This window comes from Gasterosteus aculeatus, chromosome 13 (genome assembly GCF_964276395.1).
Source record: "Gasterosteus aculeatus chromosome 13, fGasAcu3.hap1.1, whole genome shotgun sequence".
Taxonomy (NCBI): Eukaryota; Metazoa; Chordata; class Actinopteri; order Perciformes; family Gasterosteidae; genus Gasterosteus; species Gasterosteus aculeatus.
In genome coordinates this window covers 18,308,482-18,324,405 of record NC_135701.1, presented here as the reverse complement: position 1 = coordinate 18,324,405, position 15,924 = coordinate 18,308,482, and the positions used below count along the sequence as shown (strand labels likewise).

The window sequence follows — 15,924 nt, the reverse complement described above, 5'->3', positions numbered from 1 at the left end:
GCTGCGGCTCGCTAGCGCCACCCGCTGGACGAGGGAGGGAAGTGAACGGTCAAAGAAATAAAGGGCGTCTGCAGTTGGACGACATCCGTGCTTTAGTTCATTCTCGGGCAGCCGGTGAACTTTTTTTAACAGCGGACGTTGTGACTCACACATAATGACAGGAACGTGTTCCTGCAATGCCGTCTTTAAGTTCTGAATTATACCCGTGCTTTTCATGTGGGGACATGTTGAAGTATCTGCATCACAAAGGATGTATTCTCAGCCACAAGGAGGCGAAACGTCTGCAGCCCTGTGAATACTATAAAGGTCAATTCATCCAAAATTACATTAAGAATGACACTTAAAGATGTTGTTTTAGATATAATAGTAATAATTTCTGTCTGATGTGCCTTGATGTTGGAGAAGTCTAGTTTTCCTGCTGGAGACCAGACGTCTCTGACTTCACTGCAAAGGTCTCGTGTTTCACATTAAACCAACTTAGTTGCATTTTGGAGAAGATCAGTTTAAAATACTAGTTACAACGTCACAAAGTCCTGCTGTTAAACATGTTTCATTTAAAATCTCATGTCAGCACAGAGAAACATTCCTTTACTTTTATTATTTAATGTAAATAAAGATATATTAGTATTTGGGATTCGACTTTTTGAACTTAAAATCCACTTAACTTAATTTTACACACCAACCTCTGTGTGGTCATGAATACAACACAGAGCTGTTTAAGGAAACAGAGCAGTGTACCGCGGTCCGAACTTTGACCTTTGCTGCTGTAATCCTTTAAATTCCCCCACTGCAGGACCACTAAATGAGTATCTCACCTCATCGTCTAGCACAGCGTTATAAATGCAAGCTGTCGGACGATGACTGCGAGAGGACACAGGCGACCCGCATCGTATGAACACGGCGTCCCACTGAATGTTTTCCACGGCACGACGTGCTGTTTATAATCTCTTCTCTCCGTTCCCTTCATTGTGCTACCGAGAATCCGCTCCAATCAGAACTCCGCTTCAGGTCCCCGCGGAGCACCGACTGGACACCCGGGCGACGGATCCCATCCAGGGCAGCTGTCGGTCACAAACAACTGTCCTTCCTGAGCAACAGCTGTGTCCTATTGTTATTCTGGGGCCTCACTAATGGGGAATGTGCGTTTGGCTATTATCCCTAAATCTCATGAACTCTGACAAGGGGGTGATGGCGGCGAGGGGCTAGTCCTCTCTACCTGGGTCTCTGACTAAAGAAGGCGCGGGGTATTTATAGGCCGACGTGCCCCGTTATGAAGGGGAGAGGGGTCAGTATATCTACCCCCGGTTCCGTCGGTCGTAAAGCAGCGGGGAGAAGGCTTCCTCATCGGCTTTCTCTGAAACATGGTGAGCGGGCACGGATTTCATTGTCGTGGCGTGAGGGGAGGTGTTGTGTTGAATCGTGTTGTATTGCATTTTGTGTTGTGTATCGTATGCTGTCGTGGGACGTTTTGATGAATTATGCATCTTCCTCTGCTCACACCAATGACGGCGGATCAATACACCCCATGTCGATATGTGCATGGGCGCTGAATACAGATCAACCATAGAGATCACCAATAGGACGCCACTCTGGTTGGCCTTTTGATGATTTATTGATTATTTTGTTTGTTTTTTTACTATATATAGTATATAAATAAAGAGAAGAGAACTTGTTCCCTCCTTTTCCTACTAACGGTCTTCATCAAAGGAGAGGAGAGGAAAGAGAAGGAAACAAGGAGAGAGGAGGAGAGAAAAGTAGAGGTCAGGGGGGGGTGATGAGAAAGGAGGAAGAGAAGGAGAAGAGCAACAGGCGCGAGCCACAAACGCGGCCGAAGAACAATTAAATCGAGCCGCGCTCGGTTCCTCTCGGAGTGGAGCATCGACCCTGAGCACATTCCAAGAATCCTCTTAAGAACAAAATAAGGAAGTAAGCGCCAGAGGTCCCCGTCGACGAGACGCGAGCGCTAATCCACAACAAGCGGTTAGACAGCAGCTGTCGAGAGGCCCGCGAATCCCAGCGGGATGACGTCACCGCGCCGCATTCCCGCTCGCTGCTTTCCGACGACAGTTCCTTGGCAGTCGTGTAAATAGCTCGACATAATCCTCGCCTCACAGGGATTTCTGATCAAACAGGGCTCAGTGTACCACCACTGTCACCACCCGGGCCCCTATGGAATAATCCCCCGTTACCCCCCAACCCCTGTGATCCGGGGGACTGCGGGGTTTTTTGCCGGGGAGGGTGTGTGGCCCGCTGCCCACACACCCTCCCCGGCAAAAAAACTGGAGGTTTGAGTAAATGTTTCCATAAGAAACGGACGGGGGTCTGTGATCCGTCATGAGATGCAAGCCCCGGTTTTGCGGTTACTGCCCCCCCCCCCGGTCTCGGTGAAGGTCACCCATCCGTGGCTCCTCATCATGAGCGCACGTGCCGCGGTCCTCACGTCATTGTTACAAAAACGCCCGCAGGCACCCAAGAAGGCGAAGAAGAGAGCGGACGGAGCCGGCTCCAACGTGTTCTCCATGTTCGAACAGGCCCGGATCCAGGAGTTCAAAGAGGTCAGTACTCCGCCCCAGATGTTTGTCCTTGAGCAGCTTCACGCTGACGCTGAGTGTGACACTAAACCTTCCGCAGGCTTTCACCATCATGGATCAGAACAGAGACGGTTTCATCGACAAGAATGACCTGAGAGACACTTTCGCAGCTTTAGGTAGGACCACCTGTGTTATAGAAGTACAGCTGTCGGCATTGTTAGAGCAACAGGTCCAGAGTTGTGGAACTGTTGCTCAGACAAAAGAAGCAAGCTGAAGTCATCTCAGGTGATGTGATTGATCAATAATGACAGTAATTGTCAGTCGAAGCTCTGAACTGGGTTCAATCTTATCTGCGGTCCATCTGTAGGCCGTTTAAATGTCAAGCAAGAAGAGATTGATGAGATGCTGAAGGAGGCACCGGGGCCGATTAACTTCACGATCTTTCTCACCATGTTTGGGGAGAAACTAAAAGGTGAAGGCAGGTTCTTTTGCACGTCCCATACCGATTGTAACTATTTAAATGTATGCATGACCATTCTTGGTCCAAAAAGGGAGACTTTTCATCAACTCAACATCATCTTCAGGTGCTGATCCAGAAGAGACCATCCTCAACGCTTTCAAGGTCTTTGATCCGGAGGGGAAAGGATCGTTAAAGAAAGACTTGTGAGTGAGAGCACGGCGCCGTGTCGCTGATGGAGGCGTGAACGTCCGCTCTGCTCCTAACCGCCGCTTCTCTTCACAGTGTGACGGACATGTTGACCACTCAGGCGGACAGGTTCTCCCCAGAAGAGGTGATGTTGGAATGTATGACGTTGTTGAGTTCGGATTAAGGACATTCAGATATTAATCTGACCCCCCCCTCACCCCACCCTCCTCGCTCCCTCCCCATAGATGGAACAGATGTTTGCAGCGTTCCCTCCAGATGTCGCGGGAAACCTGGACTACAACAACCTGGTTCACATCATCACGCATGGTGAAGAGAAAGACCAAGAGTAGCTGATTTCACTGCAGACATTTAAGAGGAGACACTTCAAGTGAAACATTTTACAAATACATTACAACATGAAGCTTTTACAGTCGGTTACTTACTACTGAGTATTTTGAAATGTTGTGCTTTAATATAACATTTAGACACTTTCTCATGCTAAAAATCTACGGACTGAAAATAGACAAATTAGTAGACAGCTAAATATGTATTTTGGATGTTTTATTTTTCAGTTTTTGGAAATAGACCATAATCTCAAAACCGACCAATGAAAAAGAAAGTGTTTTTCACACATTTCCCTGATTTCCACTAGTCACTTTAGTTTTTGCAGAATATTCAACATATTTCACGGTTGTTAGCCAAGCTCATTTGTCCGTAAGCCAGGCTGTGATTGGTCAGCTTTCCAATTGACGTGGACCCACGTGGAATAGTATTTTAAAATTTTAAATGAATGAGTCGTGTTTGTGTTGAAATATCCCTCAAACTATAGTAGACAAAACCAAATGAACACAAACAATTTCCCTTTCAAATGGATGAATAACATAATTTTGCATGATTGTATTCAGAATTTTATGTTAGTGTGTATATATATATATATATATTACTGGGCTATGTGCATGTGATCTGTATGTAGTAGGTCAAATAAAAGTTAATGAGAACACAGCGAGGAGGTGTTAAATGCGTGTTGACATGCTCTGATATCACTGAATGAATAGTTGAAGGGAGGGTCGGTAATACTGGAGAAGACAGTTGCAAAGATCCACTAACGATGTTGAGTGGGGTTTTTCCCCCTGTGGTCAAGAGGTTAAATATTCAAGCCTGTGAGGATTTCAGCTAATCCCAGTGTGAGAGACTGCAATTAATCTTTTCCATTTGGCTCGGGGAAGACAGATCTGTGTGCTGCTTTATTTCCCATTGTTGATATTTAATAAGCTGAATACAGTCCTCTAGGTTATAGCACAGTGCGGCATTTGAAGCAGTGTTTTTAAGATGTATGTTTGTTTGAGCAGTAGCTCTAGTACGTCTGATATTATATAACATTATATCATATGCAGTGTTTTCCCTACCAATTATATCCCCCCGCGCACCCCAATGCCCGCGCCCCCTCCAGTACGTCCGCCCCCCCCAAGAAGGGAACCAAGGGGAAACACTGATATGACATAATATAGTAGAACTAATACAGCAGACATGGCTTTATACTTTATATTTCTAATATCATAGATCTAATATCTTAAATATAGCATCATATTTCAAATTTCTAATATAATTTAACATATTATCATAGAACTAATATCATATATATATATATTTGCATTTCGCCCAAAAGAGGGAAATAGATGAGACAAAAAAGGTACATTCCTTAGACGCTGTGCTGGGCTACTTTCTAGTTGCTTGTTGCTAATTTGCGATAAAGTTGAAAAGAAAACACTTACTGGAGCACATGGAATAAAATATATCCATTAGCATGACATTTACAAATGAATGAGGAGGCAGGTCCTCAATAATCCTTGGCCTGGACTTGGCTCAATACCCCACCCGCCATCTGGGGGGTTCCCCTGTGGGTTTTCCCCCCTTCTTGGGTTTCTCACAGTAAAAAAAAAAAAAATCTCCTCTGCAAAAACAATGAGACCTGGCAGCAGAAATATCAAAATCTGGAGGATACCATCACCAACCCACCATACCCTGTGGGTTTTCCCCCCTTCTTGGGTTTCCCACATAAAAAAAGGCCCACATGGGGGTCCCACGAAGCAGTCACCTGGCCTGGACTAGGAGAAAACTAAATTTAGCAACTGAAAACAGCAAAAGTATGGAATTGTATTAATTTGTTACTTGTCAATATATCATGAAAACAATTGCTGCAAAATTATCTGCTCAAGCCATTCCAACACTGCATTATTACTAACAAGTAGATTATGGCTTAGGAACAATGATCTAGCTACTATAAAACTAACATGCAATGAGCTGTTGTCTATCTTCTAATTGGGTCACTTCACTGTAAAATAGTGAACTACTTTCTATTTTCAGGTGGGTCGCTTCCCTACGTGCATCAAGTATTTTAGGATCATTTGATTTTGCTTTAATTTGCCATATTGTGAAATTGGAGAGAAACCTCAACTAGACTTAATTTCAAATGCTTTTCCAATACATTTGAGATAATTACTTAACCCAGCTTTTTTATAACAATTGTTCAAATACACTAATTATTCATAAATAAGAAAACAATACCATGCAATTACGTTGTCCTTTGACTGTCATATCTGTAATCAAATATGTGAGAGGTATACTTGACAATCAAGTTCCATTTCCTTGTAGTTTTAGCCTCCAAAACTCAGCTGTGTCTCGAGGTCAGTGACTCGTTGTCCTCCCGGTCCAGCAGGGGGCAGCAGCGGCCCGCAGCGGCCCGCAGCAGCCGGCTGACGCTGCACAAGGTGCGGCAGAGGCGAACACAGTCGGGGCACCATCGCTAGCCGACAGCTAGTGCGGTTGACGTTTATTTTTTTTTAGTCCCCGTTTCTCACCAAAAGCCACCATTGGATGTTTCTCTTCTTTTAATTTTTATTATTTTAAACCGCGATGTCAAAGTAAAGTTATAGATTTTTATCATACGTGTCAAGGAGCAGCTACACGGGAACAGGGTCACGCCAAATATATTTAAGAAAGAAGCGAACGTCTGCTAGCTAATGCCCGGAGAGCTAGCGGGCTAGCTTTCAAGTGTGCAAACGCCAAGACGTATTTTTACTAAATCGATTTTACTAACTCCAACGCTACAATGGCCGATGTTGACAAACTCAACATTGACAGCATCATCCAACGTCTTTTAGAAGGTAAGGGCGTTGTGCATTGTGGAGCTGCACGTCATTAGCTGCGGAGCTACTTGAGTTGTCCGCATGATACAATGGACGCTTTGAGTAACGTTAGCTAGAAACGCCGCTAATTGTTGCGTGTTTTTCAACATCTTATTAGCTAGCATTAGCTAACGTTAACTAGTCGCTCTTCGAGCCGTATCTGTGCGCTTCGGGGACGCGACTGCACCCGCAGAAGGGCACGGAGCGATGCGTAACGTCCCCGTTACTTCGTCCCAAACGCCGCGTTTCTCTCCCACTCAAAACAAGCGCTGCTCATCCCTGCGCGGTGACGTTACGTTGTGGTACAACCGCGGCTCCCGCGTTGTGGAGACCGTCTCCCGCCGCCGCCGCCGCCGCTGTTGTTGTTGTTGTTGACCACCGTTTTGTTTATCTTTTCTGGTCGCAGTCAGGGGCGCAAAGCCTGGCAAGAATGTGCAGCTCCAGGAGAATGAGATTCGTGGATTATGCCTGAAGTCCAGGGAGATTTTCCTCAGTCAGCCCATTCTCCTGGAGCTGGAGGCACCTCTCAAGATTTGTGGTAAGCAAGAGCTGAATATGTGTCTTTGTATGAATCTTATGATTTGGATTTGTGGTTTATTTTTTAAATGTCACCTAAGGGGAGGAAGGGGGGTCAATGGCAAATTATTACTCAAAACACAATGACAATGGATCCCTGTGCCCCTTTTGTCTTGCAGGTGATATCCACGGGCAATACTACGACCTGCTGAGGCTGTTTGAGTACGGCGGTTTCCCTCCAGAAAGCAACTATCTGTTTCTGGGTGATTATGTGGACCGGGGGAAGCAGTCTCTGGAAACCATCTGCCTTCTGCTGGCATACAAAATCAAATACCCAGAGAATTTCTTCCTCCTGAGGGGAAACCATGAGTGTGCTTCAATCAACAGAATATATGGTTTCTATGACGAGTGTGAGTATAACGAAATGAATTGTGAATGTATGCATTTGCTTGAGGGACTTTGTATCAGTTTCATTGTATATTTTAGTATTGCTGTTTGCGGTGGCATCTAGTTTTGGTTCTGTATTTTGCCTCGTGGTTCATACTTTGTGGTTTCAGTGCACTTCAGCCCACAAAATACTATAGTAGATGTTATTTATAGTGGTGGATGTCAATAAATGTGTTGTTTGTGTTTTTAGGTAAAAGAAGGTACAACATCAAACTCTGGAAGACCTTCACAGATTGTTTTAACTGCCTCCCTATTGCCGCCATCGTTGATGAGAAGATCTTTTGTTGCCATGGAGGTGAGATGTTTTTTCATTTTATTTTCACACATTTCCCTGATTCCCACTAGTCACTTTAGTTTCTGCAGAATATTCAACATATTTCACGGTTGTTAGCCAAGCTCATTTGTCCGTAAGCCAGGCTGTGATTGATCAGCTTTCCAACTGACGTGGACCCACGTGGAACAGCTGTCGACCGCTGTGTCAGTGTGTTTATTTGTACTTTCGCCGCTGTGTTTAGGACTGTCCCCTGACCTTCAGTCCATGGAGCAGATCAGGCGCATCATGCGCCCCACTGATGTGCCCGACCAGGGTCTGCTGTGTGACTTGCTGTGGTCTGACCCAGATAAGGATGTTTTGGGCTGGGGAGAGAACGACAGGGGGGTGTCGTTTACCTTTGGCTCCGAGGTGGTGGCCAAGTTCCTGCACAAGCATGACCTGGATCTGATCTGCCGTGCCCACCAGGTAATCGCAAAGACCTCTGTTATGACGGAAATTGTGACATTGCTGTATGTTGACAGGTCTGTGAAATATGCTGACTGCACTTGATACACAAGGACTGCAGTACGTTGTGTACAGTACACAGAACGGGGACAATACTGTGAGCACTGCACAGTGATTGCTAACCGTTTTGACGTGTGACCTGTTGTAAGCCCTGATCACTGATCTGTCTAGTCAAACAGTTTGACTAAGTATTTGAAAAAGGTTTCAGCCTGACCACCAGGAACCAGTGATCAGAACTACATTCAACAATATTGATATCACTCCTTTAATTAAAGTGTCTATATGTGTGTGTGTACTATTATTCTTCCACTTGCAGGTTGTTGAGGATGGCTATGAATTCTTCGCAAAGAGACAGCTTGTCACTCTGTTCTCAGCGCCTAACTATTGTGGAGAGTTTGACAATGCCGGGGCCATGATGAGTGTGGACGAGACCCTCATGTGCTCTTTCCAGGTAACCTATGAAGAAAACTGAGCTTGTGCGTTGAGTGTTTTAGATGATTTGTGCGTAACGTTTTCATAACGGTACCTACTGTTTAATGTGTAAGTACTTCATCTTCAAGTAGACAATAGGGCCAATAATATGCCTTATTTATTGACATTAAGAGATATAAACTCTTGATTGCAGGTAGAATCTTACTTTTTAGGTACTTTATAATGTCCTTTTTTATGTTCATGAATTCGGAAATTGTGCTGGGTGAAAATTGGTTTCACATGGAATCCTCCTTAAAGTTTGTGACAGCATCTCCCTATCATTTTTTGTAGATTTTGAAACCAGCTGAGAAGAAGAAGCCCAATGGCAGCCGTCCTGTGACTCCCCCCCGCAATATGGTCACCAAGCAAGCCAAGAAATGAGCGGGGGGACAAATGGCTGGACTCACGCTCCTCTTCTGCTTTTAACTTCTGCATAGGAATGGTTGTTCAACCTTTTTGCTGCCAATATTAAAAAGATGATCACTTCTACCTGATGAAAGCAAAATGTTTTGTTTCGTCCACAGGGGTAAATTAATGTCACCATGAAAACCTCAGGTGTTTTGCACTCCATTTTGCAGCTAGTCTTTTGCCACATATGACTGTTCAATCAGGAGAAATGTAACAATATGGCTACTAATGCACAGGAATGCCTTGTTTGAAGCTGTGCACAATTTTATCCAGTTTCTTTATTGTTTTATTAAATTGTGATTAGTATTAATAGCTATAAAAACCAATGGGGATCAGTCACAAACACCTGTTCACTTATGTAAAACTATATTTACGGTTATTTACAGTCGGTATCATGGGGTATTGACTTAAACTGCATCATCACGTTTTTGAACAAGTCTCGTGCTAAAATGAATAAGGAAGGAAGCACTCTTGTAACGTCTAAATCTTTCTAATAAACTTTGAGTGTATTTTAAGGGGGGGAATTGGTATCTAATTGTCATTTGTGTGTCACACCTTTTTTTCACAACACAAACTGAAATACATGTCAGAACATCTCATGAACAACCGGACTTCCACAAGGGGGCGACAGAATACAGTGAAAAAGCCCATTCAGTTCGGGCAAGCGGTCCATTATATGTGAAATGTTGCATACAAATACCATCAGTACTTCTAACAAAGTAATAAATTAGCTTTATGTTTAAAAAAAATTCAAGCCGGGATTTCCTTTATCACGCTGTACTATTGTTGCTTCAAATATTCATTAATTTTTGTAAACATTGTGTATTTTACAATCTCCATTGAATTACGTATAAACGAGGGGACCCGTGAATGGGTTGTTTCCTTATTTGGAAACGTGGATTGCGTAACGCTGTCTGACGTCAGAGCAGTCATAAGACCGCGGCAGCAGCAGAACGGAGCGCGCGAGTACAGGACGTCAGGTCCGCACTCTTGTTATGTAGCGTCTCGAGAGGCACAACTGACACCATGGCGGCGGAGAATCGGCAGCTGCGGATCTTTCGGGGCAGAATAGGCGTCTGTTTTCTGTGAAGAAAAGTTTTAGTCGAAAACAAATCTCCGGTTCGGCGCGCGTGCGCCCTTAGTCGGGTAGCTCGCGCATCTGCAGCCTCGTTCGCCAGTCGCCATCGTGCGCTTCACGCCGCCGCTAAGCTAGCAGCGGCGGCTAGCTTGGCCGGGAGGGGAGGGGGGGGGGTTCTCTTTTCGGCGTGGGGCTGGTGTGTGGGTGATGTTGTCCGTGCTGTCGTACGGCAGACTGGTTGCCAGAGCTGTCATTGGCGGACTCTCTCAGACTGACAGTCGCGACTACAGCCTGGTGACTGCGAGCTGCGGCTTCGGCAAAGATTTCTGCAAAGGCATCCTGAAGAAAGGGACGTGCTACGGGGACGACGCGTGCTTCATCGCCCGGCACAGGTCCGCCGACGTCTTGGGTGAGCGTCTTCTTTTCCCCCCCCACCCGTTTGCACTGCGTAACACTGGCTGTGACGCCGACGGGAGGTCAGAGGTCATCCGCTTCGCCACCGGGCTACGATGGTTGGATTCCGTGTTGATCACCTGCGACACAGCGATGCGCATTTGTTCTCTAACTCTTTGACCTTCCCAAAGGCTCATGTGGGAAGCAAGTGTTCTTATTAACATACAAAGATGATCATGCTTTTCTTCAGGGGGGACAAGTGAAGACTTGCAATGGGGTTCAGAAAGAATTTAACTGCTGTAGACCCGCTGTGACATTTTCTTGTCTTCTTCTTTCTGTAATTGCCCGTTCTTTCATACGAGTGAAAGTGCCCATTGTGTAACTGCATGGCATTGTTGGGGCCTCTTGCAAGGTCAAGAATGATGATGATTATCTTGTTTTCATTGGGGGGGGGAAGTCCCTTATGGGGTTTAAAAATCTAAATGAGTTGTTGAGCGAACATCAAGGCGAATACGATGAACTCTATCTAAATAAACCCAAATGGTCTTATCTTCCAGGTGTAGCGGATGGAGTAGGCGGCTGGAGGGACTACGGAGTAGACCCGTCGCAGTTTTCGGGGACACTGATGAAGACGTGCGAGCGGCTGGTGAAGGAAGGACGTTTTGTACCCAGCAACCCGGTGGGAGTCCTGACGACCAGCTACTACGAGCTGCTGCAGAACAAAGTGCCTCTGCTGGGTGAGTGCAGGCGATGCCAGCTCTCCAGTGTTATTAGAGAAGGTCGTGCCCTCCGCCGTGTCTTCTTAACGCACACTTTACGTAGACGGGACCCTCCCTGACGCAGCGTGGAATACGTGTGTGTTTCTGTGAAGGAATGTTCCTGTTCATAATATGGTGGGTTGGAAGAGATCCACAATGCTCAGGCCACATACTTACTATCAACGGTACGTTTGCCGGAGACGCCCTTAAATGGCATTTCCCGTGCGGTTCGGACCTGAGTACGCTGTTTAGGATTAGGTTGTTTGTTTGCCCCTGGATGGATGGAGAATTTTCCATCATGACTCAGAACCGCCAGATCCCATTTAAGGAGTCCCCGGGAGAGTCCCAAGTCCCGACCTGCCTCGTCCCGCACGCTACCCGACAACAAAGAGCACGAATGTCTGTGAAATAACTGTTTTTGGAACAGATCTCTTTGTCTGCCAGTGTTGGTACTTTTCCACCCCTTTATCACATGTGCAGCGGGGGAAACAACCACGTATTGTGCTGTTCCTTCACGGGAGAGGGGATGTTCTTAAGGGCGGCTGTGTGTTGTTTTGCTGGAGTGAAAGCGGAGCAGAAAGGGAGTGAGTCACCGTGCGTGAGGGTTTTTTGTGAAGGTTGACCCTTCTTGGAGCATATTCTGGTGTGCCGGATGAGTCACCAGCAGGGTGTGGCTCTACGCTCCGCCTGCTCCACCAGCTCGCGTTTCCCTTCCATCCCCCAGTTCAAAAACCACCGCGCTGATTGTGTTCCATCAAGCTGGTGTTCTCAGGCTAACCTCCATTAATCAGTCCCCAAACACACGTCCGATGGGTAGCTTTCCATAAACGGAGGCAAACTTTCTAAGCTATGTAGCTGCGAGAAGTCTGGCAGAAAAGATTTATTTTTTATGCCGGGTGGAGCTTTGACTCTTTTTAGAATGTTCTGCTGATGCAGCACATATTCACTTTTTATTTTTATGGATAATTCAAATCTTTGCCAATCATTTGAATTGAATGTGTCCATCCATCCATAGGCAGCAGCACGGCCTGCATTGTGGTGCTGGACCGGCAGAGCCACCAGCTGCACACGGCCAACTTGGGAGACTCGGGATTCCTGGTGGTCCGCGGGGGCGAGGTGGTCCACCGCTCAGACGAGCAGCAGCACTACTTCAACACGCCCTTCCAGCTGTCCATCGCTCCGCCGGGAGCCGAAGGGGCCGTCCTCAGCGACAGGTGAGACGCCGGGCGGTGCACGGCCTCGGAGAGGAATGTGCTCTATTCAGCCCCGTAGATCCCGATTACAATACAGACCATGTGGTCGCCCTCCCCCGGGACAAAGTCTGAGTGGGCTGCTGACATCGGAGTCCTCGGCCACCTTTTCACTCGGCCGGATTATATTGAGCCTCTTAAAAACATTTCTGAAGGAACGGAAGGGGAATGAACGTGAGATCCATGTCAACTAGTGTTTTATTTAACGTCATTTGAAATACCTCAACTCAGTCTCATTCTCTCCAGTTGTTGTGCATTTTATATGGTTCTTTAGGTGACTTCCTTTTTAAAATGTGTTTTAGTTATTTAGTTGAAGGGTTTACTCTGATGGATTTACACTCGAGTGCAACAGCAGATTAGGTTTCCAATCCTAGATCACCAACATAGCGACCGACTGAAAAGATTGCAAGGGTCAAAACTGAAGACCTCCTAAGAATGTTCCTTTTACAGAAATAAAATTAAAGTGGTTAATTAAAAGATATGCTATTTGGAGCATGTTAATGTGCCAAAGGCGACAGTTACACTGTGTACTTCTGGAAGAGATGTGTGATTAACATGCGGCCAAATACGTATTTTAATGTGGGATTCTTGACCCTCGTGTTTCGCCTGCGGATTATCCTCATTACTACAATTGATGAGACGTTTTCGAGCTATCACTGTGTAATTATTCAATGCAGCATTTGACCAGTTGCCCTGGCTCATGGTTGTGTCCAATAATGGATGATGAATTCAAACCTGGCCACTATATTCACTTCAATGACCACTGCTCAGACAAGACAGACTGTGTGAATTTCTAAATTGAGGGCTTTAGTTTGGAGAGAGGGCAACCGTGAAGAGGCACGCTCTTAGCGGTAAACTGGGTCATGGCTATTCCTTGAATTCATCTTCATCCTGCACATGTGATTACGTTTCTGTGACCATGTAAAATATCAGTCACATAGGATAGATTTTCCTAGCGGTTAGTGGTATGTGCTGTAATCAGTGAGCGTTCCTCGAGCAGAGATTTAGCTAAATAAATCCGGTCAGACGGACGGGGGTGTAAAAGGGATGGAGAAGCTTAAACCGGGCAAATTAATGCGGTCACAACCTTGCCGATACTTGTGTTCAGTTTCGTATTTTTAGTTTTCCCTGAAATGTCCGTGATCACTGCAGCCCGCGTGCTCCTTCTGACCTCTGCGTCTGTGCCGACAGCCCCGACGCAGCCGACAGCTCTTGCTTCGACGTGCAGCTCGGCGACATCATCCTCACCGCCACCGACGGGCTCTTTGACAACATGCCCGATTACATGATCCTGCAGGAGCTGAAGAAACTCAAGGTCAGTCCCCAACAGGCCCGCAGGCGGGTGTGGAATCTGACGCGTGTATCTGCGTTGGGACCGTCTGACGTCTGCACTGTTTTCCCCTCGTAGAACTCAAACTACGAGAGCATCCAGAAGGCGGCCCGGAGCATCGCGGAGCAGGCCCACGTGCTGGCTTACGACCCCAACTACATGTCGCCTTTTGCTCAGTTCGCCTGTGACAATGGGCTGAACGTCAGAGGTGAGTGTTGCAGTCTATGTGGACAATGATTGCACATTTTCTAGGGTGGAATGTTGAAAGTCAAATGGGTTACCAACCTTTTTTGTCTTCTTGTTTTTTGCCCAGGAGGAAAGCCAGATGACATCACAGTGCTGCTGTCTATAGTGGCAGAATACACCGACTAGAGGCTGTGGGAGGGAGGAGGGGGCGGCTTTGATTCCTGCTGGTCAGGATGAAGGACTGATGACCGTTACTCTCCCCCCCCAGCGCATAGGCTGCCTCCACTTTGCCTCATCCCACTGCTGACCATCCCCCCCCCACATAAAACTTCCTCCATGCCCACTATTGTGATTGTGTCCGTTGAGAGTGGCTGAGAGAAGGGGAAGGAGGCCTGGCTGTCGTGTTGGCGTGCTTGCAGTGTCCGAGTGCTCACTGGGTAATCCCATTGACGGGGATGAGCAAGTCATTGGGCGCCGTGGAGATGAGGATCGCGGCTGACATGGACATGCCATAGTTCTCTGGTGGGTGGCTCTGGACAGGAGGGGAAAGTGGGTGGAGACGGGAGGTGTTCAGACTGTTGAAGCAGGCCCATGCTGGGCAGCTGGAAGGTAAAGATGGAGTCCATCAGTTGTGTCAGGAAGGGACGTGCACGGGAGATGGCAGCGTTGGGGATCAATAAATCTGCTGCCTCGTGCAGGCAGATGTTCCTGATGATACAGTAGTATTTGTAAAACCTCCGTCAGAGGGCTCGGAACAGGGAGCATTGTGTTTGGTAATAGGAAAGGATCGGTTTGCTGTTCTTGGATGTTCAGATAAAATATTTGCAAAAAAAAGGGTTTTAGTATCTTGGGTGATCTAATAATAAGATTTCAAGAAAGAGAAGCCCTTTCCTTTTCCAAACCGCTGTGCTGGTTTTTATGTCCTCGTCAAATAGACGTTGGTTGAGACACTTTAATCACAGCTGCGGCTGAAGTCTTGATTGCGAGTATATGTGATGCGTCTGCATGTTCCCACTGCCTTAAAAGCACAAAACTTAATATATAATTTTCATATTTAATAAAAAGATCAATTTGTGTATTTTGGTGACTGAGGGATTGTTGAATTTTTCGTACTGATCAGCCCTCGGTTTCCTTTCCTTTTGCTGCAGAGCTCCGATGTTCCGTTCCCATTACATCATTCCAGATCTGCACTGCTACAACCTTTGGTAACGTTCTAACAAAGTGCCTTGAATCAGGTGTTGTTGATGCTGGCAAACGTTCATAATTCTTCAAACCCCAGACAGCGTGCCAGGCATCCTGAAAACGTTACATAGGAATTAAGGAATAGTGTAAAGCCATCTGCATGCTTAGACGTTCCTCCTGCCATGTCAGGTGCCATTTTGAAATGGGATAGTAAGTGATCAAATTTTGTTTTGTAGCACTGGACAATCCAAGTAGCCTTAACAATATTACGAACCTCCCAATGAGATGGTGCTCCCTGACTCGTACGTGTCCTGACTTTGTTTTCCCCGTCACCTCTTCCTCTCCCAAACCCTTTGTGGCTGTATATACTGGGTATACAATTCAATGAAGATCTGTAAAAACATTTTCAAATCTGCACAATATTTAATTAAAGAGTATAGTATTTATTATCCTGTTGTATTTGATGGCCTTAATATGAACTGTTAAGTTGAAGTATGAATATTGAAGAAAACCCTGCAGAGGTGTTTCCTGCTCTGCTGGATCCCTCCACGGTTGTATTTTCCCTTTGGATTCACTGCGGTTATGTCTCTAGTGTCTTTACCTCACTAAACTCAGTCAGTGGGCCAGAACATGTTATTCTTTAGGACACCTTGTACTCTTTGTGTTTGTGTGAGAACTCCACATTCCTCAAATGTCAGGCAATACTACCAGGTACCATCAACAGACGGGTGGGGCATCTTCAAGCTGAAGTACAGACACCATGTT

General features: G+C 46.1%; 3 protein-coding genes across 3 annotated transcripts; all 3 read left to right on the top strand.

Moving 5' to 3' along the window:
• Window positions 1–1,237: 1,237 nt before the first annotated feature.
• myl2b (myosin, light chain 2b, regulatory, cardiac, slow) lies at window positions 1,238–4,179 on the top strand. The gene is made up of 7 exons (XM_040196771.2): window positions 1,238–1,364; window positions 2,466–2,555; window positions 2,632–2,707; window positions 2,899–3,003; window positions 3,116–3,194; window positions 3,274–3,322; window positions 3,423–4,179. The coding sequence occupies exons 1-7, from the start codon at window positions 1,362–1,364 to the stop codon at window positions 3,525–3,527; spliced, it is 507 nt and encodes a 168-aa protein (XP_040052705.1). The 5' UTR covers window positions 1,238–1,361; the 3' UTR covers window positions 3,528–4,179.
• A 1,711-nt stretch (window positions 4,180–5,890) lies between these two features.
• On the top strand, window positions 5,891–9,506 carry LOC120831365 (serine/threonine-protein phosphatase PP1-gamma catalytic subunit A). The gene is made up of 7 exons (XM_040196768.2): window positions 5,891–6,341; window positions 6,769–6,900; window positions 7,058–7,288; window positions 7,516–7,620; window positions 7,841–8,064; window positions 8,420–8,554; window positions 8,866–9,506. Exons 1-7 carry the CDS (start codon window positions 6,287–6,289, stop codon window positions 8,953–8,955), a joined length of 972 nt encoding a protein of 323 aa, XP_040052702.1. The 5' UTR covers window positions 5,891–6,286; the 3' UTR covers window positions 8,956–9,506.
• A 144-nt stretch (window positions 9,507–9,650) lies between these two features.
• pptc7a (protein phosphatase targeting COQ7 a) lies at window positions 9,651–15,608 on the top strand. Its single transcript, XM_040196770.2, has 6 exons — window positions 9,651–10,469; window positions 11,011–11,190; window positions 12,227–12,425; window positions 13,653–13,776; window positions 13,870–13,999; window positions 14,105–15,608. Exons 1-6 carry the CDS (start codon window positions 10,268–10,270, stop codon window positions 14,161–14,163), a joined length of 894 nt encoding a protein of 297 aa, XP_040052704.1. The 5' UTR covers window positions 9,651–10,267; the 3' UTR covers window positions 14,164–15,608.
• The last annotated feature ends 316 nt before the right edge of the window (window positions 15,609–15,924 follow it).